At 39.1% G+C, this 20,731-nt stretch overlaps 1 protein-coding gene across 2 annotated transcripts in view; it reads right to left on the bottom strand.

Moving 5' to 3' along the window:
* CENPJ (centromere protein J) overlaps positions 1-20,731 on the bottom strand; it is a 48,684-nt gene that overhangs the window by 3,872 nt on the left and 24,081 nt on the right. For both annotated transcript variants that reach the window (XM_032403414.1, XM_032403413.1), the window contains 8 exons: positions 20,467-20,632; positions 14,009-14,251; positions 9,902-9,986; positions 6,056-6,120; positions 5,453-5,572; positions 1,706-1,846; positions 1,542-1,626; positions 1,338-1,458 (listed from right to left, as the gene is read on the bottom strand). In XM_032403414.1, the coding sequence (XP_032259305.1) occupies positions 1,338-1,458; positions 1,542-1,626; positions 1,706-1,846; positions 5,453-5,572; positions 6,056-6,120; positions 9,902-9,986; positions 14,009-14,251; positions 20,467-20,632 (1,026 nt within the window). The remainder of the gene's footprint in view (positions 1-1,337; positions 1,459-1,541; positions 1,627-1,705; positions 1,847-5,452; positions 5,573-6,055; positions 6,121-9,901; positions 9,987-14,008; positions 14,252-20,466; positions 20,633-20,731) is intronic.

The raw sequence follows: 20,731 nt of genomic DNA, 5'->3' as shown, positions 1-20,731 counted from the left end.
GTTTTAATGCACAGTTAAGTTGAAGAATCACTGCTATAAATAAAAAATGCCAAAATAATTCTGAATGATCTGATATCTGGGATTTGCTTGAATGTAGATGAAAAAAGACTGGCCATTAGTTCATACTTGTTGAAGATGGACAGATGGGTACATGGAGTTTTTCATATCATTTTCTCTACTTTTTATTATAAAAAAATTTCAAACATAAGAGTTAAAAAAAGATGGAAAATTTTCTGAAATTGCTCAAAGTATAATGTACATATAAGATTTTCCTCAAAAAAAAAAAAAAAGATTTTCCTCAAGTTTTAGGAGAGATTGGTATTTATTTTGTTGAGCACCAGAGAAAGTTTCAAACCATGTTAAGGGAAAATACTACCATGACCATAAGAAGTTCCTACATTATTTGCATTAGTATTTTTACCCCTTTTTTTTTTTTTTTGCTAACTTTCTAACACACAACTCAAGTTAGTTAAATGCATGCACACCTAGGAGAGGAGGGTGCAAACTAAGTAGGATGGTGGATCTGACAAACCTTCATGGTTTTAATTAAAATGGTGACTACAAGAAGCTCTGTATTGTGGATTGAAGAAGTCACTAAGAAGAAGTCTCTAACTTCAAGAAATATAACACTCAGAAGGATAAAGAAGTTGCTATTTTAAAGAAGTGAGTGAGGGAGGCCCGAGGAATAAAATACTAATCAGGAAGGGACAGGGAGATCCAGCAAATCAAAATAGAAGAGACACAGTCTAATTCAGATAGTGCCATCATTGTTCGTCATTGCTCTTTAAAAACTGATAGGGCGGCTTTCCTTCTTTGTGTCTTATTCACTGTTTTCAAATTTCACCAAATTTTTTTTTTTAAGATTTTATTTATTTGAGAGAGAGAGCAATAGAGAGAGCATGAGCAGTGGGAAGGGGCAGAGGGAGAGGGAGAAGCAGGCTCCACCCTGAGCAGGGAGCCTGACGCGGGGCTCCATCCCAGGACCCTGGCATCATGAACTGAGCCGAAGGCAGATGCTTAACTGACTGAGCCACCCAGGCGCCCCACCAAATTTATTTCTGTACAAATACTTGCCATTCCCTTTTTGTGAAGTACTGTAGAGACTCCCTTTAGGTTTCTAGGCTACAGACTAAGTATTAGAACCTATATGTCTCTAAGTTCTAAACTCCAAAATGCTGAACTCTTTTCACCTGCTCTCAAAGTGTGTATCTGTACTCACTACTAAACTTACTGAAATTCTGAATGACTTATATAAATATTTTAAGATTTTAAAAATTCACTTGGAAATACAAGTTGAAAATAGGCAAATCTAGAAGCAAATTTAACATATAACATACCTTTGTACTCTTACAATTGTACCATCTGGAAAAATGCTTTCTTCTTGTCCATCAGGAAATAGGTTTTTGATTGTCTGGTCAGGAAATGTGATTTCTTTTCTCCCATCTGGGAAATGTTTCTCTGTTTAAAAAAGGTTACTGTAAGTATTTTATTTTTAAAGAAAGGAAAGTATTTAATTAGGAGAGGGCAGAGCAAGTTTTTACCTATTTGTCCACTTGAGAAATGTAAGATTTCTAATCCTTCTGGATAAGTAGTGTGAGTAGTCTGGGCAGATGCATAGTAGTAGATCTGTAAAGACACAAAGTCAGTATGTGTTTTCTCTAGAGATGTTTAAGCCATGGAGAAAAACAATGCTAGGGAAACTTACCACTCTCTCATCTGGCATGACCTGCTTCACATCACCATTAAAGAAAGTGACGGTGACAGTCTTCCCATCTGCACTCACTTCTTTCTGAGTTCCATTTGGAAACAATATAACATGGCACCCATTCTTATAAACCTTTTCTATCTACAAAAAAAGAGAAACAAGATTATCAATAGGAGAGATTTCCTCCTGATACCACATGACAAAAATATCCCTAATTCTCCTCCAAATTACCTTTGAAATCTTTCATAATTAAAGGCAAAAACATTGTCTCAAAAATATTGTCTCCAAGTATCAACATATCACCATTCTTATGTCACCTATTCACCCAAAACAAACTCATTTTTTGCTGAGTTTTCTTTTTATTAAGTATAGTTGACACACAATATTTGTTTCAGGTGTACAACATAGTGATTTTACAAGTCTATATGTTATGCTGTGCTCACCACAAGTGTAGCTACCATCTGTCACCAGAAAATGCTATTATGGTATCATCGACCATATTCCCTATGCTGCACCTTTCATCCCCATGACTTACTCATTCCATAACTAGAAACCTGTATCTCCCACTCCCCTTGACCCATTTTGTCCATACCCCCACATCCCCCAATGGCAACCATTAGTTTGTTCTCTGTATTTATAGGTCTGATTCTGCTTTTGGTTTATTCATTTGATTTTTTTTAGATTCCACGTGAAATCATATGGTACTTAGTCTGACTTACTTCCGTTAGCATAATACCATCTAAGTATATCCATGTTGTAACAAATGGCAAGATCTCATCCTTTTTTATGGCTGTGTAATATTCCAGTGTGTGTGTGTACACACATCTTCCTTACCCCTTTGTCTATCAGTGTACACTTAGGTTGCTTCCATACCTTGACTATTGTAAATAATGTTGCAACAAACATAAGGGCACATACATCTTTCTGAATTAGTGTTTTTGTTTCCTTTGGGTAAATACCCAGTAGTGGAATTACTGAATCATGGTATTTCTATTTTAACTTTTTGAGGAACCTCCATACTGTTTTTCCAGAGTGGCTGCACCAGTTTGCATTCCCATCAACAGTGTACAGTGTTCCTTTTCCCCCACATTCTCACTAACACTTGTTATTTCTTGTCTTTTTTTATTTTAGCCATTCTGACAGGTGTGACGTGATAGCTCATTGTGGCTTTGATTTGCATTTTCCTGATTAGTGATGTTGAGCATCTTTTCATGTGTCTGTTGGTCATCTGTATGTCTTCTTTGGAAAAATGTCTGTTGGAGTCCTCTGCCCATTTCTTAATTGGATTGTTTTTTGGGTGTTGAGTCGTTTAAGTTCTTCATATATTTTGGATACTAACACCTTATCAGAGATGTCATTTGCAAGTATCTTCTCCCATTCAGTAAGCTGCCTTTTTGTTTTATTGATGGCTTCCTTTGCTATGCGCAAAAGCTTTTTATTTTGGTGTAGTCCCAATAGTTTTGCTTTTGTTTCTCTTGTCTTAGAAGACCTATCTTGAAAAATGTTGCTATAGCTGATGTCAAAGAGGTTACTGCCTGTGCTCTTTTGTATTTTTATAGTTTCAGGTCTCACATTTAGGTCTTCAATCCATTTTGAGTTTGTTTTTGTGTATAGTATAAGAAAGTGGTTCAGTTTCATTCTTTTGCAGGTAGCTGTCCAGTTTTTCTAATACCATTTATTGAAGAGACTGTCTTTTTCCCATTGTATATTCTTGCCTCCTTTGTCATAGATTAATTGACCATAAGAGCATGGATTTAGGGGCGCCTGGATGGCTCAGGTGGTTAAGCATCTGCCTTCAGCTTAGGTCATGATCCCAGAATCCTGGGATTGAGCCCCACATCGGGCTCCCTGCTTGGTGGGGAGTCTGCTTCTCCCTCTCCCTCTGCTGCTCGCCCTGCTTGTGCTTGCCCTCTCTCTCTCTGTCTCTCTGTGTGTCAAATAAATAAATAAAATCTTTAAAATAAAACAACAACAACAAAAAACCCGTCCTCTTTAAAAAAAAAAAAAAAAGCATGGCCTCTCTATTCTGTCCCATTGATCTATGTGTCTATTTTTGTGTCAGTACCATACTGTTCTATTATTACAGCTTTGTAATATAACTCGAAGTCTGGGATTATTTCTTTTGTAATTGCTTTCGGTATTCACGGTCTTTTGTGATTCCCATACAAATTTTAGTATTATTCTAGTTTTGTGAAAAATGCTGTTGCCATTTTGATAGGGATTGCACTGAATCTGTAGATAGCTTTGGGTAGTATGGACATTGTAACAATATTAATTCTTCCAATCCATGAGCATGGAGTATCTTTGTATTTGTTTGTGTCATCTTCAATTTCTTTTTTACTGAGTTTTTTTTAAAGTAAACTGCAGGTATCACTTCATATGTAAAACACTTCAATTGATTTCAGGATAGGTTTTAACATAACCAAATCATTACTGCCCCTAACAAACTGTAACTCCTTCATCATATTGTAACCCTCTATGTTGTTTCCCCTGAATTCACAAAATAGACTTTTTACAGTTTATTTGAATCAGGATCAAAACAAGGTCCACACACAACACTTGATGACATGTCCCTTAAATCTCAACCTTTAACATTCACCTCCCTGCCCCCTTTTTAGTGATGATTACTTATTGAAAGAACTAGGTCACTGAACATGTAAAATTTCCCACATTCTGGATTTGGTTGACTGCTTTCCAATCATGGTGTCATTTAACATGTTCTCGTACCCCCTATACTTCCTGGGAAAAACTAGTAGTTACATCTAGAGGTGTGAATAAAGCCTGGTTGAATTATTCTAACAAGAATACTTTCTACGAACTGCTGAGAGCTGCTTATGGCTACACATTCAGAAGTGCAGTATGCGACTGTCCTCATGACCACAAGACCGACTGGGTCACATCAGTTAGATCTGCCATGAAGCCCCATCAACCTCTCATCTAGGAGTTCAGTGCTTATTCATGACTACTGCCTAGATCCCTTATTTCATTAGAGACTGCACAGTGATGACTCAAATTTTCTCATTCCTTTTCCATTTATCCACAGAATTCTTCTAAAGAAAACCTTTTCCCACCAACGATTTGTTACACGAAAGCAGAATTGGTACAAGAAAAGTCTACAACTTCTTCCTTTGTTATTCTTTTGTCCCTCCCTCATTCCTCAAGACTAGCAGTGAACTTTGGCCTTATAATTTCAATTAAAATAAATCAAATAAAGCTTTGTGGAGAAGTAAATTTTCTATAAACCTGAGGAAAACTTACCTCATCCCCTCCCTGCTAACAAACCTATTTATGTCCCTTCCCTTTTCATTCTTTCTTCTAGCTGGAACACCCAGCCAGGCAGTATCCTGCTCAAAACCTTTCCTAAGCACAAAAGTAGAACTGTGAGCTGGAGATAGACAGAAAGGCTGCAGGAAGGGTAAAGCATTGAACAGAGGCTTTTAAAAAGTACCAAGATGACAAAGGCTTTTTAGCTATGTTTAGAGGAAGAACAGTTTAAACAAAGGAAGTGTAATTCCTTTGTAATTTGCTGTATCTCTAAACTAGAAATGGCAACTAAACGCATGTGTGTGTCAAGCATTTTTAGAGGAGTCCAAATGCTCAAGCTAAGGTCACACTCCAAGGAACTATAGTTCTTAAGCCCCCTCTACAGTCTGAAAGATCAATTAACTTAGAATGTAAGTGTTCTAACTCTACTTTAACCTATATTAATTTCTTATAGTATTCATTATTTTTAAAAAATTTTTTAACCTTTCCATCAGGATGACTGATTTCTCCCTGAATTTCTTCTTTTTCCTCCTTTTCGTCGTCCTTTTTACACTCAGGATCTGGGAAGTCCACTGGTTCAGGGGCCTCCCTGGGTGAGGCAGTCTGCAAGGAGAAGATGCGTTCTTTTTATCTGTCCTAAAGGACATGTAATCACATTTCAAACAGCTAAAACTTACATTTATTTCCAAATGCCAGATTCTACTCTTATAGGATTTGATGACTAGAAGTTGGTGTTATATAAAAAACATTCACAATGTTAAGTAAAAAAAAACCTCCTTTATAGGGGTGCCTGGGTGGGTCAGTTGGTTAAGCGTCCGACTCTTGGTTTCAGCTCAGGTCATGATCTCAGTGTTGTAAGATCGAGCTGCACGTCAGGCTCTGCGCTTAGCGCAGAGCCTGCTTGAGATTCAATCTCTCCCTCTCCCTCTGTCCCTTCCCCCACACAAGAGCTCTCTCTTAAATAAATGAATAAAATCTTTTTAAAAACCTCCTTTATAAATGGTTTAGAAACTTAAATCAGTTAACTAAGCAATTTTAAGCCTGAGTAATCTATGCTTAAATATATAAAAATATAAAGAGATTTACTTGTCCCTTATCCGAACTGCCTAAATCACGAGGAGGCACAGGCTTGGATCTTCGAGATGGATTACCTGTTAGAATATAATTGTCAAGAGTTAATTTTCAGATTTAATTGAAATTTTTAAGTTTACTTAATATTATGGTCAAACATTTCCTTAGTTCATATCCCTTTGTGAACTACTGTCCTTTACCCATTAAGTAAGGAATTTTTAATATTTTTCTTCACCAATTCGTAGGAGTTTATTATATAAGTTCAAATATTTAATAGGCACTTAAATCTGTGTGACCAAGACAGACAAGGACAATATCTATTTTTTGAGAGTTTACAATCTGGAAGAAGAGACAGGTGTTCAACTAACCTAACAGATGAACCCAAAGGTATTTTGGAGATAATCACAAGGACTTTAGTTAGAGGCTTAGGTGTGGGGTAGATATAATAGAGGCATCCAAGAAGACAAATAGAATTTTGCTTAACAAAATAACTGGGCATTTCATTAAAATCCAGGCCTAATTGCTGTGGTCTAGAAGAAAACAGGGAAGGAGCTCTATGACACTGGTCTTGGCAATAATTTCTTGATACCAAAAGCACAAGCAACAAAAGCAAAAATCAACAAATCAAAACTCAAAAGCTTCTGTACAGCAAAAGAAATAATCAACAAAATGAAAAGGCAACCTACAGAATGGGAAAACTTTTGCAGACCATATATCAGATAAGGGATTAATATCCAAAATACAGAAAGAACTCCTATAACTCAGTAACAAAAAAAAAAATATGATTGAAAAATGGGCAAAGGAAAAAATAGACATTTTTCCAAAGAAGACATCCAAATGGCCAACAGTACATGAAAAGATGCTGAACATCACTAATTATCCAGGAAATGCAAATCAAAACCACAAGATACCACTTCGCAGCTGCCAGAAAGGCTATCATCAAGAAGACAGGAGATAAGTATTCGCAAGGATGTGGAGAAAAGGAAATCCTTGTGCACCGTTGGTGGGCATGTTAAACTGGTTCATCCACTATAGAAAACAATATGGAGGTTCCTCAAAAAATTAAAAATAGACCTACCATAAGATCCAGCTATGCCACTTCAGAGTACACACCCAAAGGAAATGAAAACAGGGATATTGAAGCCCATGTTTACTGCAGCATGACTCACAATAGCCAAGATAAGGAAACAACCTAAGTGCCCATCAGCATATGAATGAATAAAGAATATGTGATATATATACACAATGGAATATTATTTTGCCATGAGAGAGAAGGACATAACTTGCAGTAACATGGATGGACTTTGAGGACATTATGCTAAGTGAGGTAAGTCAGACAGAGAAAGACAAATACTGTATGATTTCACTTATATGTGAAATCCAAAGAGGCCTAACTTTTTGTAAAAAGAGAGTGAAGTGGTGGATACCAAGAGGTAGGAGTTTGGGGGAGAAGGGGCGATGTTGTTTAAGGGTAGAAACTTGCAACAAGTAGTAAATAAGTCCTAGAGAGCTAATGCACAGTATAGTGAATATAGATAATACTGTATTACAATCAACAAATTTGCTAAGAAACTAGATCTTAAATTCTCCAACCACTAAGAAGATTTAACTATGTGTTATACAAAAAAAAGATACAACTATGTGATGTAATACAGGTGCTATTTATCACTACATTGGCAATCATAACATATAAATATATCAACATATCATACATCTTAAATTTATACAATGTTATACATTGAATACATTTCAATAAAAAAGATAAAGAGTTTTGGTTCATCAAAAGGTAAGAGTAAAAAGGCAGGCCACCGACTGTAAGAAGATATCTGCAATGTGTTAACTGTTAAAAGATTATGATGGGGGAAGAGGAAATGCCCCCATAAACCAATAAAGAAAAAGACAAACAACAGCACAGAATGAGTAAAAGACCTGATCAATTTTTCTCAAAAGAGGGAGTCTAAATAGCTAGTAAATATAGGCAAAGATATTCAACCATTTCAAAACTATAATGAGATAGTGTTGCATCCCTACCAGACTGGCAAAAATTTAAGTCTGACAATACCAAGTATCATCAAGGTGTGGAACAATGCAAGCGCTTACATTACATTGCTGGTTAGACAGTAAAATCATTTTGGAAAATGTTTTGCAAAATCTATGAATGTTAGAGATATTCTTACTGATTACCCAGTAATTCCAGTACATGCCTTGGAGAAATGAATGTATATACCAGAAATGTTTAAGAATGTTCATAGCATCACTGCTTAACATCCCAAATTTAAAAAAAAAAAAAAATTAATCATCAACAGAATAGTCAACTGTAATATATTCATAAACATTCAAACTGCCTTGCAGTTTTTGAATATTTTAGTGAACTAGAGTTGCAGATCAATATGACTCTCAAAAACAATGTACAGTAAAAGAAGACATACAGTATAACTATTGGAACACATACAGTATAACTATTCAGAAAGTTCGAAAACAAAACATTTTTTAGGGCTGCACCTATGAGAGTAGAAACTACAAAGAGAAGCAATGTAATATGATCACAGAGGGGACAGCCCTGGGGTGCTGCTACTCTATTTCTTTATCTAGCTGGTAGTTATCTAAGTATGTCCTTTATAATTGTCAAACTGCATGTTATATCCACTTTTCTAAATTTAGTTCATGAAAATAATTTCTAAAAATTCCAGGTAAAAACCCAGTTGTGAAAACAAATGTTCATAAGAGAAAACAGTGTATTTGTGACCTAAGGATTGAGAAAGATTTCTTAAAGTCATAAAGATTGATAAATTCAATAATAAAAGGAAAAACAGGGGCACCTGGGTGGCTCAGACGGTTAAGCCTCTGACTCTTGGTTTCTGCTCAGGTCATGATCTCAGGGTCTTGAGATGGAGTCCCACAAGGGGCTCCCTGCTCAGCAGGGAGTCTGCTTCCCCACCTCTCTCCTTCTGCCCCTCCCCCCTTGCGTACTCTCTCTCTCTAAAATAAATAAATAAATCTTAAAAAAAAAAGGAAAACATGCACATAAAAAACACAAACTGAAAAGCTAAACCCAGAACTGGGAGAAAATATTAGCAGTGCTTGTTAACTGAGAAAGGATTAGTATGAAGAAGAACTTCAATAAGGAGAAACCTCACCTCCCTATAAAGTTTTAAACAGGCCAAAGAAATGAACAGGCAATTCACAAAAGAGGAAACCCAAATGCCCACTAAATATACAAAGAGATGCTCACACAACCTTATCAGTAATCAGGGAAATGCTGATTACTAACCCACCATTTCACACCCATCTGACTGGCCACAACTTCAGTCTGACCAGGTGAAAGGTAAGCACAAAAGCATATTCTGCTGATGGTAAAAAAAAATGGCAAAACCACTTTGCAGAACAAAGGGAAAACCTCCTACAGCACAAGCCTGGTATGACCCAGCATCCTACTCTTGGTACGTGTCTTAGAGAAACTCACAGAACAGGTAAGTTCTGCAGCCCTATTCATTCTATTGACAAACTGGGGAAAAGCATGAACTCCATCAACAGGAAAACTCAACTGTAACAAATATACATGGAATCTGTAGCTATTAAAATCAATAAACTAGAGTTTATATGTATTAATGGGAGTATCAAAATATTGAGAGAAAAAAACAAATTATAGAGGGATACATAGAAACAATACTATATTGATTTATGGACACAATGTAGTAAAAGAATGAAAAACAAGCAAAGGAATGTTGTCAGGGTGGAAATAGGTAGGGGAGTAGAATACACAAGGGCTTTAATGATATTTACAATGTTTTATTTCTTAAATTGGGTGTAAATTCTCTATTCTTTAAATTCCTTAAGTATTTTATAAAGGTAATTTCTTACCTTGTGTCGGCAAATGATTTTTCTTGTATTTTTCTACCTGGGTTCCTGAAGAAATTTGACTCTTTGGTAATCGAAATGATGAATTCTATAGTATGAGATAATTTTGAATATAAAATTAGTGTTGGTCTACACATTAGTACAATGAATGAAACTAAAACTCAGTTTGCAATGAAAATGGGTTAAGTTTGTTCATTTACGTTGTTTTCATTTATCACTACAGGTCAGAGGGAACAAGCTATTATTTAGGAATGAACTATACACACACCCCACCTTTAGAAATACAGCTGACCCTGAACAACACTGGGCGGGGGGGTTAGCGGCAGTGACCCCCCACATACACACACTTGAAAATCCATGTGTAACTTTTGACTCCCCCAAAATGTGACTACTAACAGCCTACTGTGTTGGCTGGAAGCCTTCCTGACAACATAAGCAGCAGATTAACACATATTTTGTATGTCCTATGTATTATATACTGTATTCTTACAATAAAGTCAGGTAGAGCAAAGAAAATGTTATTAAAATCTTAAGGAAGGGAAAATATATTTACAGTACTGTACTGTATTTATTGAAAAAATATGCATACAAGTGGACCCGCACAGTTCAAACACATGGTTTTATATGGTTCAAAGGTCAACCATATATTCATTCTTCAAGTGAGGGCCTAACAGACAACATAAAATGAAACAGTTTTCTGTGATTGTTACCAGAGTAGCCAAAGAAGAGGGCAGGAACTCAACATCAGCAAAACCCCTTTATCTCAACCTCTCCTGTGAACACACCCCTTACCATCTTGCTCTCACCTTGAGCCCTAGCTCCCCACTGAGAAGATGGCTCACCACAGCCCCCTTCCAGAGACAGAAGTTTCTCACCCTCAGAACTCACACCCCTAGGTTTAGGGGTAAGGTAGAGGTCTTCCTTGCTCCCCGTCACCACTTCCAATAAATCTCTCTCCTCCCTAACCACCCCTGCCCCAGGTCTGCGTCTCATGTCCATGACTCATCCACCATGTAGCCCCCTTGCCTTAGCTTCTGTTTCCTGCCCTACTCCATCCTACCTCAGTCATGCATGCCAAGGGGCAAACTCTAGAACTAGCCATTATCAATATCTGCAATTATCAGTAACTGCAAAGATCTCAATTTCGAAGCCCTCCAAGCTAGAATGTGGGGCATTCTACAAAATAATTAGCCTGGTCTATTCAAAAAGCCAATGCCATTTAATAAAATGCTAAAGTACTAAAGGGTAAGATGCCATGATTTCTCCAATTAGCTTCAAATGGTCCAGCAAAATACATATACACAAGTGGTAAAATGTTAACAGTGGTCGTATCTAGGTGACTATTCAGGTGTTCATCACACTATTCTTTCAAATTTCTGTTTGGGGAAGCTGTTATAATAAAACATTTGGGGAAGAGGCGAGAATTCCACTTTCTTCTGACTGCCACATCCTATCCTTCCAGCTCACTCCTCTAACACCCTAACTCCACCAATGCGTACAGCCTCCAGGGCCCTACAATTCACTGATCCATACAGATTTTCTATGTCCCTCAAAACCATATAGCCTTTACGCCCTTCTTGTGCAGCTTAAATCATGGTTCACTACAGTTACTCTGGCTGCATATACCGTTGACTCCCATGCCCCTCACCCACTTTGGGTATTCACCTGCATGACCACACCTCTTCTAAAATATAACTCTCCACCACCCTACAACCAAAAAGCTGAACAAGAAAATAATACAAACAATTCTCACTTGAAATGTATGATCTCTAACCTACATTGGCCCCCAAAGCAGCCCAGGAATCAGGCTACACTTCCCCAGTCCCTTTGCTTTCCACTCCCTTAGACGACAATGTCACACTTTCTCCCATCTCCTCAAACCTCCTACACTTCTCCATCCTCACTCTCAGCTGATGACCAAGCTTCCTACTTCACTGACAATGTGAAGGTATTAGGAGGGAACTTCCCGCCAGCAGACACCACACATCGAGCCCGGGGCTACACCTTCCACATTCTGCTATCGGGCACGTGCTGTCTATGTTCCTGGCCAAGTCCAGCCGCCCACCCGCCCTTCATTCCCTAAATCCCCTCGCCTCTCACTTATAAACATTGCTTCAACAATTCTCCCACTTTCTCCGGCATCAGCATTTTCCTCTTTACTGAATCAATCCTACCAATACACAAACACTTGTTAATTTTCCCATTAAAAAAAACAAAAACAACTTTCCTTACAGCCACCACCCCATCTCTTTACATTTACTGCAAAACCTCTCCCACAAGCTTCTTATACTGTCTGAAACGTCTCTTTTATCCAGTCAGGCTTTTATCTTCAACGCATCCCTACTTGGTAAACCTAATGACTGTCAGCGCTCATCTAATTTAGCAGCAGCCTTTGACACCGCTGGCCACTCTCTTCTCCTAGAAGTCCTTTCTTTTCTTGGTTCTCAGGACACCACACTGGCCTCCTTTACTCTATCCTCTCTGGCTAACCATTCTCCTCATCCCATCTTCTCACACTCTGGCTCAGTGTGTGGATCTCTTCACTACCCACACTTTTCAGCGTTGATGATCTCTGCCAGCCCAAAGCTTTACCACACATCCTGATGAACCCCAAACTTCTAGCTTCAACCTAACCTTCTCCTGATATGTGCATAACTGCCCAGTTAACATCTCCACGTTTTCAAACTTCTCCTCCAAACTTCTCCAGTTAACTTCTCCACAGGCATTTCTAAAGCTGAGATCCTAATATCCATGCCCCCAAGAAATAAATACATGCTCTCTTCTTGTGTCTTACAATAAATGGAAACCCTATTATGCCAAAACACTACAATAAACTTGGAAACTATTTTTGACACCTTCCTGGCTGTCATACCCCATATCCAGCTCATCAATAAATCCCGTCCACAGCCCTCCACTGCTGCTCCCCCAGTCTTAAGCCACTGTTCTCTCTGGTATGAATTACTCCAACGGTCTCCTAACTGGTGTTCCGAATTGTGTGTATGCCCCTCCACTCCCTGTTCAGTCTACAGTAGACAGGAGACAAAGTAAGCTTACTAAAACAAAAGATTAAGTCAACTCCAATCATAGCCCTCCAAGTGCTCCCCTTCTCAGAGGAAACACCCAAGGGCTTACAGGAACTGATTAAGGCCCTAAGGTACTCTGCACCCAGCTCCCTCTGTCACATCTCTGGTCGCATCCCCTACCGTTCTCCCCACTTACTCTGCTCTAGCTCCACCAGCCTCAGGCCATGCTCATGCTCAGGCCCACCAGGCAGAGAGCCCCTGGGCCTCGGGCTCCTCTCGGGCTCTGCTCTCACCCAGGCTTATCTGCACCCCTTTATTATATTTATATTTAATATATAATAATTATACATATTTAAATTAATATATTTAATAATGCGGGCCATTATTCAAATATCACTTTTTTAGTAAGGCTTTCCTTGGCCACCCTGTCCAAAACAGCAACACCCCCCACCTCAACAGTTATCATCCCCCTTCCCTGCTTTTTCTCCTTGGTTCTTGTCACTATGTCACACACCATATATTTATTTTATTATCTATCTTATTTATAAACCTCCCACCACTAGAATATAAATTCCAAGAGGGCAAGGAAGTTCATCTATTTTGTTAATTGTCTTATTCCCACTACCCAAAATCAGCGTCTGGCACATCATAATTGTGAATATAGATGAATGAAAGACCAATTATTTGATTCAAAAGGATCATATGCATGTGACTTGCTGCAAAAAAATTTCACTTGGCCTGTTTTAACTAAGATTATCTGCCTACTGTACTATAATTCTTTTAAAAGAATTCTAAAAATGAATTTGAAAACTGCACAGCAATGCTCAAAAGAATTTTTCAATTGTGGTAAAAAATACATAAAACTCACCTTCGTAACCACTGTTAAGCGTACAGGTCAGTGGCATGAGGCACATCCAGTACTCTTTTCCTCTTGCAAAACTGAAACTCTGTCCCCATTAAAGAGCAACTTCCCATTCCCACCCCTCCCCACAGCCCTGGCAACTACCCTCTACTTTTCGGCTCTATAAATTTGAGCGCTCAGATATTTAACATCTCCCTGACTTGACAAAACCGGCTCCAAACCTACCACGGGCCCATCTTTTTTTGCGGCAGGCACACAGGGACCAGTCCTGAGGCTGTTCCCAGTAGCTTCTGCTTTCTTCCAGGCGTCTAGTCGAAATCTTTCCATCACTTTTATTTCTTCCCTGAGGTCTGTGTTCTCTCTGACCAACATTTCTATCTGGCTTCTAAGACGGCCATGTGTACTTGACCATTTTGCTTCCTTTCTTTTCAAATCTTCCTGTAAATCTGCTATCTGCTGTTTCAAAGCCTCTCAAAAAAACACAAAAAACAAAAAAACAACCTAGGATTAAAACAATGCAATAGAAGAAAAGAGACACACGAACAAAACAGAAGTACTGCCCTAGCATAGACAGCAGAAAAGGGAAGGCTTGGTCAATCACATTTCAAAAATACCAAGTTCTTCATGAAAGGGACTGGGGTTCAGGTTAGAGACTCACCTTATACCATCAACAAAACTGATTCCAGAAGGAGGCAGGCACCACTTAGGAGTTCACTGCAATAACACTGTCATGAGGTAATAAAGGTCTACACTAAGCTATTGAAATAGAAAGAAAGATAAATTGGGGATTATCGGATAAAGAAAAAACTAATAGGAATTTATGACTAACTGAAGGAAGAGTTAAGGTAAAGGGATGATTAAAAGACTCAAAGTCAAACCATCAGTCCTGAAAACAGATTCTACTTGGAATTCATGAGAAGAAACTGGTTTTAAGAAAATGATTTGTTTCAGATGCACTAAATGACAAATGTGAAGAAACTCCTGGAAATATCTAGAAGCAATGTGCAATTATACAAACAAAAATCAAGATTAATGTCAGAACTAAGGAAAAATTAGTCACCTACATGGCTTATGTGGGTGCAAGATACAGGGAGTGCCTGAGAGCTGAGGAAGGAGCATGGGTGGAAGCAAGACCTCATTGCTCACCACCTGAGAACTTTACCTGATATGAGCCTAAGGGAAGTGAGGAGCCCTAAGCAGCTCATTAGTACACATGTAAAACTTGACGTCTATCCATTTTCATGTAAGCCTCATGACTGCCAAAAAAGCAACCACGTTACAGAAAGAGACTAGGGCTGGAAGGACCTCCCTTGGGGGGTGGTCACATCACAGGGAGCATGGACTCTGGGTTTGGGTGAGATCAAGGCTCAAATCCCAGTTCTGTGTCTTAAAAGCTCTTCAAAGAAGGTATTAACCTCCCTAAACATCAGCCTCCCTATTTATAAAATTGTGGAGTATAACCAATAAATGAGCAATTTCTAGCTGGTAAGCATTATCATCATGTGGGCAAAGAGACTTATTAATATTAAAATGGTAACACATAAGTCTAAATAGGTTAAGAATTCAAAAGCAAATAAGCCAAACAGAGAAAGACAAATACTGTATGGTATCACTTATATGGGGAATCTTAGAGAAAAAAAGAAAAAAGCCAACTTTATAGAAACAACAGAATGGTGGTTGCCAGGGGCTGGGGGAAAGGGAAATGGGGAGATGAAGGTCAAAGGATACAAGCCCGCAGTTATAAGACGAATAAGTTCTGAGGAGCAGCGTACAACATGGTGACTACAGTAATAATACGGTGGTGTACACTGAGAGCAGATGTTGTTGCTGAGAGCAGATGTTGCTGAGAGCAGATTCTTAAGCATTCTCAGCACACACACCCACACAAAGAGTTAACTATGTAAGGTGATGGATGTGTTACCATCTTGATCTTGCTATGTATATAAAATCATTACACTGTACATTTTAAATATACATGCTTATATTTTTCAATTATTCCTCAATAAGGTTAAAAAATAATTCAACAGCAATTAATATTTATAAAATACCTACTATCAGGTACTGTTCTGGGTCCCTGGAATACAAAGAACAAAACAAAGATTGCAAGGAGACTTGTGTTGAAGGGGACAGGGCCTAGGGAAGAAAAGGCAAGGCAGGCAGAAGAAAGCAGTATTGCGGGGAAGGGAGCATATGCAGGGAAGGGAAGCTGCAGTATTCAATATGGCAGGTCTCACTGAACAGAGACCTGAAGGAGGCTCAGAGTGAGCCACGTGGCTGTTCAGGGGAAGAGCATTCCCAGAAGCACCAGTAAATACACCAGGGAGGAGGGTGCCTGGGCACAGTTGCAGAACAGCAAGCAGGCCAGTGAGCTGGGGCAGAACGAATGACACAGAGGGAAAAAGGTGAAAGAACACCAGATTATATAGGAATTTGAGGCCCATTGTAAGGACTGGGGCTTTTATTATAAGAAAAAAGTGGAGCCATTAAAGGGCCATGGGCAGAGAAGGGACGAGACCTGGCATCTTTCCAGAAGAATCACTGGCTGCTACATGGTAAACAACCCATGGAAAAGACAGGGCGGGAGCAGAGCTGTGGCCAGCCAGTCCTTTAACTCAGAGATGGCAACTCAAGTCTGGGTACATTTTCTGACAGAAGAGCAAGCAGTGTGAGAGAAAGAGAAGAGAACACTCCTAGGTTTCTGGCCTGAGCACGTGGAAGGTCAGGGATGCTGCCACCCGAGATGGACAAGGCTGGGGAAGGGAAGTGCAGAAGTTCATTTGGAGACACGTGGAGGTGAACTATCCAGTAGCTGGTCAGGTAGACCAGACCAGCACATCGAGCAGGTCCAGGCCAGGATTTAAATGTGGAAGTCTTTAGCATATGAATCCTAACTGAAGGCATGAAACTAGAGATCCTCCTCCCTGCTGGGTGGTCTCCACCATTAAGTTAAAGACGAGGAAAAAGCAAAAGGGGACGAGGCAAGGCACCAGCCAGGTATGGGGGAAACCCAGAGCACCAGGTCTCCTGCGTATCAAACGAATGAAAGCTCTGATGAGCAGTCGTGTGCTGCTGGCAGCCAAGTCACAGGAGGACTGTGAGCTCCCCATCAGGGAGAGGCTGGGGACCAAAACAGGGGCAGTTTCACTGCAGTGGTGTGGACGGAAGCATGTGGAGAGAGAACAGGAGCTGAGATGGGAGACGGTGAAACAGACAACACTTTCAAGGAGTTTTGCTACAAAGAAACAAAGAAACAGCTGTTGTGACTGAGGAGTATGCGGGCAAGAGAGATTTTAAGAAGAGCAAGTGTGTACACTGATGACAAGGTTCAGTTGAGTGGAAAATGGATGGTGTTAGAGAAACAAGAAATGCTGGAGCAGGGCTGTAGGTAGTGAACGGGTGAGACCTGGTATATAAGCAGGGCTTCCCATAAGCATGGACAGTTCATCTAAGCAACAGACAGAGGCAGAACACATGGGCTCAGACACCAAGGCAAGACCAAGAGTAGGATCAGTGGGAAGTTCTCAGCCATGTAGAAAGCAGGGTCTTCAGGGAGTAGGGAAGTTTGAGAAGGGGGTGGGGGGCAGAGTATGGAATGGAAGAGTAGGAGAGAAGGGAAAATAGAAACAATATAGGCCCACTCATGGTTCGTGCTCATGACTTTAAAATGAGCTTGTTTCCCATTAAATTTTTCTTCCAGCTAAACTAAGTGTTACAGGCACAAAGATGAAGTAGGCAGGAAATGCTAGGCTTATAGTCTTGCCAACAAAATATCATGACTTGAGAAAGGGAGTAAAGAATACGCTTATAGAAATGATTAGAGTGACTGACTCTGGGGTTTAAGGACATAAGAGGGTGGGGAAAACCAATGAATTGGAAGGTCCTAAGGGGACCGAAAGATTAGAGTAATAAAGGGAGTGAAAAAATATTAATATGCTTGGTCACAAAGGGCTAGAAAATAGGATTTAAAAAATAACAGCTAGAATGAATATGTGTGAAGAAGAGGAAGAGAAAGGGTCAGGATAAAAAAGATATGCAGAAGATAAAGTCAAAAGAAATTACTGAAGAAACAGATACACAGGTTGGTAACTCAGCAGAGATCTGACTGAACATCAATGTGTAAATGGTCAATGAAAACTCACTGCATGAAAATTAGAATAAAGTTACATGATTAAGATAAAAGAATCAGCGTGAACTCACGACTTCAGAAAGACATCACCCTTCCCCAGCGGTGCCACTCCGACAGGCACCAACAGCAAGGACACCACTGCTGCTGACGCCAGTCGGCTCCCTAGTAGGGCTCCTTGGACAGTGGCTGATTTCAGATGTGGGACAGGTTGAAGAAAAACAAAAGCAAAAAACCAGGTGATCTGAAATAACCAGTTGTTAGAGAAAGCAGGGACAATTTCAAACATCTAAGGGCAATGGCAAAGCTGAAGGACAAGGAAGCTCCCACCGGCCAAATTGGGGCCACTTGTTTATCAAAAAGGAAATTTTGTAATTAATTAGAGTAACTTGAATCTGTAAAAGGCTATAAATCAATAATGATGAATGTAAATTCCAGGAGGACAGAAATATCTTCTTCATCAACAATTCCCCAGTGCTCATCATAAAGGGTTCTCAAATCAATGTGTTGAAGGAATGAACACCCAAAAGAAAAGAGTTAATATTTTTAAAAATAACTATAATATAAAAGAAGATTGAATATACCATCTCTGTTCTTTTAACAATTTAATAAGAAGAATAGCAATAAATACAGGTTTGTTTTCTATTAAGTATATATCTGTTTTTGAAGTAGTATTTGCATAGTGTAAGAAAAAGAGAAAGTGTAACAAAAACAAAGAAATAATGAGTACCCACTGTCACACACAATAATCAAGTCTGAAAGGGGTCTAATGCTTAAGTCAACACTATCAAAGTAGAAAGAGCATTCAGGAATGAGTTCCAAAACTATGAAAAAGATTCTTAATGTCTAACATACTAGATTCAATAAACTGAGCATTAACCAAAACATAACATCACATGTTTCTTCCCACAAAAATAAACAGAATTAAAGACCCTAACTGACATGGCACGTGGTAACTTAAGCTTTAGGTATGCAGATGAGCTTGCTCAAAGAGGGTATACTACACAAGAGGGGAGAAAACAGAGGCTGGGACTCAATCTTACTAGTATTTACTTTTTTTTTTTTAAGTAGGCTCCACACCCTGTATGGAGCCCAATGCAGGGCTTGAACTCACAACCCTGAGATCAAGACCTGAGCTGAGATCAAGAGTTTGATGCTTAACCAACTGAGCCACCCAGGAACCCCAAAAATACTAGTATCTGAAATATGGAATTTTGCATTTTATGCCATAAGCAATGGAGAGCCATTTAAAATTTTCCGTTTGATAAATTGAAGTTTTACTTGTTTTGGTTTTTTTTTCTTTTTAAGATTTTATTTATTTATTTGAGAGAGAGAGTGAGCGAGAGAGAGCAGGAGCAAGGGGAAGGGGCAGAGGCAGAGGGAGAAGCAGGTTCCGCAATGAGCAGGGGGCCCGACGCGGGGCTCAATCCTGGGACTCCAGGATCATGACCTGAGCCGAAGGCAGTTGTTTAACCAACTGAGCCACCCAGGCGCCCCTGAAGTATTACTTGTAATGAAGTTCAGTATGTCCGTGTTTTCTTTATACTTAGTTCTTTGTGTCCTCTCTTAGAAATCTTTGCATATGCCAATGTCACAAATATATTCACCTATGTTTTTTTCTAGAAAGTTTACAGTTTTAACTAGAAATGCATTAGTTATTTTTATTTATTTTAAAGACTTATTTATTTTTATTTTAGAGAGAGAGTGAAAGAGAGCATGGGGGGAGAGGGGCAGAGGGAGACGGAGAGAGAAACTGGAGCAGACTCCATGCAAAGTGTGGAGCCTGACGTGGGACTCAATCTCAGGACCCGAGCCAAACCAAGAGTCAGGACGCTTAACTGACTAAGCCACCCAGGTGCCCCTGCAGTGGTTATTTTTAACTACTACATTCCTCTGATTCTGTCCATTCTAACTTTGAAATAAATAGGACTAATTATTTGGCCTATCAGTTGATAAGTTTTAAAATTAAACACCCTGTTAGTACAGGGGCCTTAAATCTGTATAAATGACTAGAAGTAACAGTATTTGGTGTAAGGGGTGTCAATCAGATCAACACAACATGATGCTGGTGAATTTCCAACTCTTGGCTTATTAATTCATCCATGGCATTACTGTACTCTTTTTTTTTTTTTCTTTTTGGAAGCCTTTAGTAAGAAAAGAACTGATATATTCTACTCTTTAAAACTCAGACTACAAAAAATGTTCCTCATGCAGTCTCAGATTACTTATTGAGTCAATGGATGATTAATAAATTGATACCCAGGGGCCCCTGGGTGGCTCAGCTGGTTAAGCATCTGCTTCTGGATTTCAGCTCAGATCACATTCTCAGGGTCCTGAAATCGAGCCCCATGTTGGGCTCCACACTCAGCAGGGAGTCTGCTTAAGGAATTTCTTCCTCTCCCTCTGCCCTTTCCTTGCTCTCAAAAAAATAAATTTTTTTTTAAAATGTTTAAAAAAATTGACACCCCATTTCTCTTTGACACATCATATAACTCTGAGATTCTTACAAAATTGTCATCCTTACTAACTTACATAAGTATAACATAATGAACTGGCATACCTGTATTTCTTCACGTTCTTTTTTATCTGGAAAAGTTCTTGCAACTGCAGTATACTTTTCAAAAACTTTGCGTTCCTTTTGTAGCTTCCTCATTTCCTCCTTTTTAAACTCTTCTATTCGAGCCAATTCTTTTGCTTTCTGTTGTTCAAAGTCTGTAATTTCTTTCCTAAAATGACCAAACCATGTTATCATTTAAAGGGACCATCTTAATGGACTAATCCACATGTGGTACAAAATGGAACATCAGTGACAGCCTGGAATGGAG

The sequence above is a fragment of the Phoca vitulina genome, unplaced genomic scaffold, assembly GCF_004348235.1.
Source record: "Phoca vitulina isolate PV1807 unplaced genomic scaffold, GSC_HSeal_1.0 scaffold5, whole genome shotgun sequence".
Lineage (NCBI taxonomy): Eukaryota > Metazoa > Chordata > Mammalia > Carnivora > Phocidae > Phoca > Phoca vitulina.
This window is presented reverse-complemented; position numbering and strand designations above follow the sequence as displayed.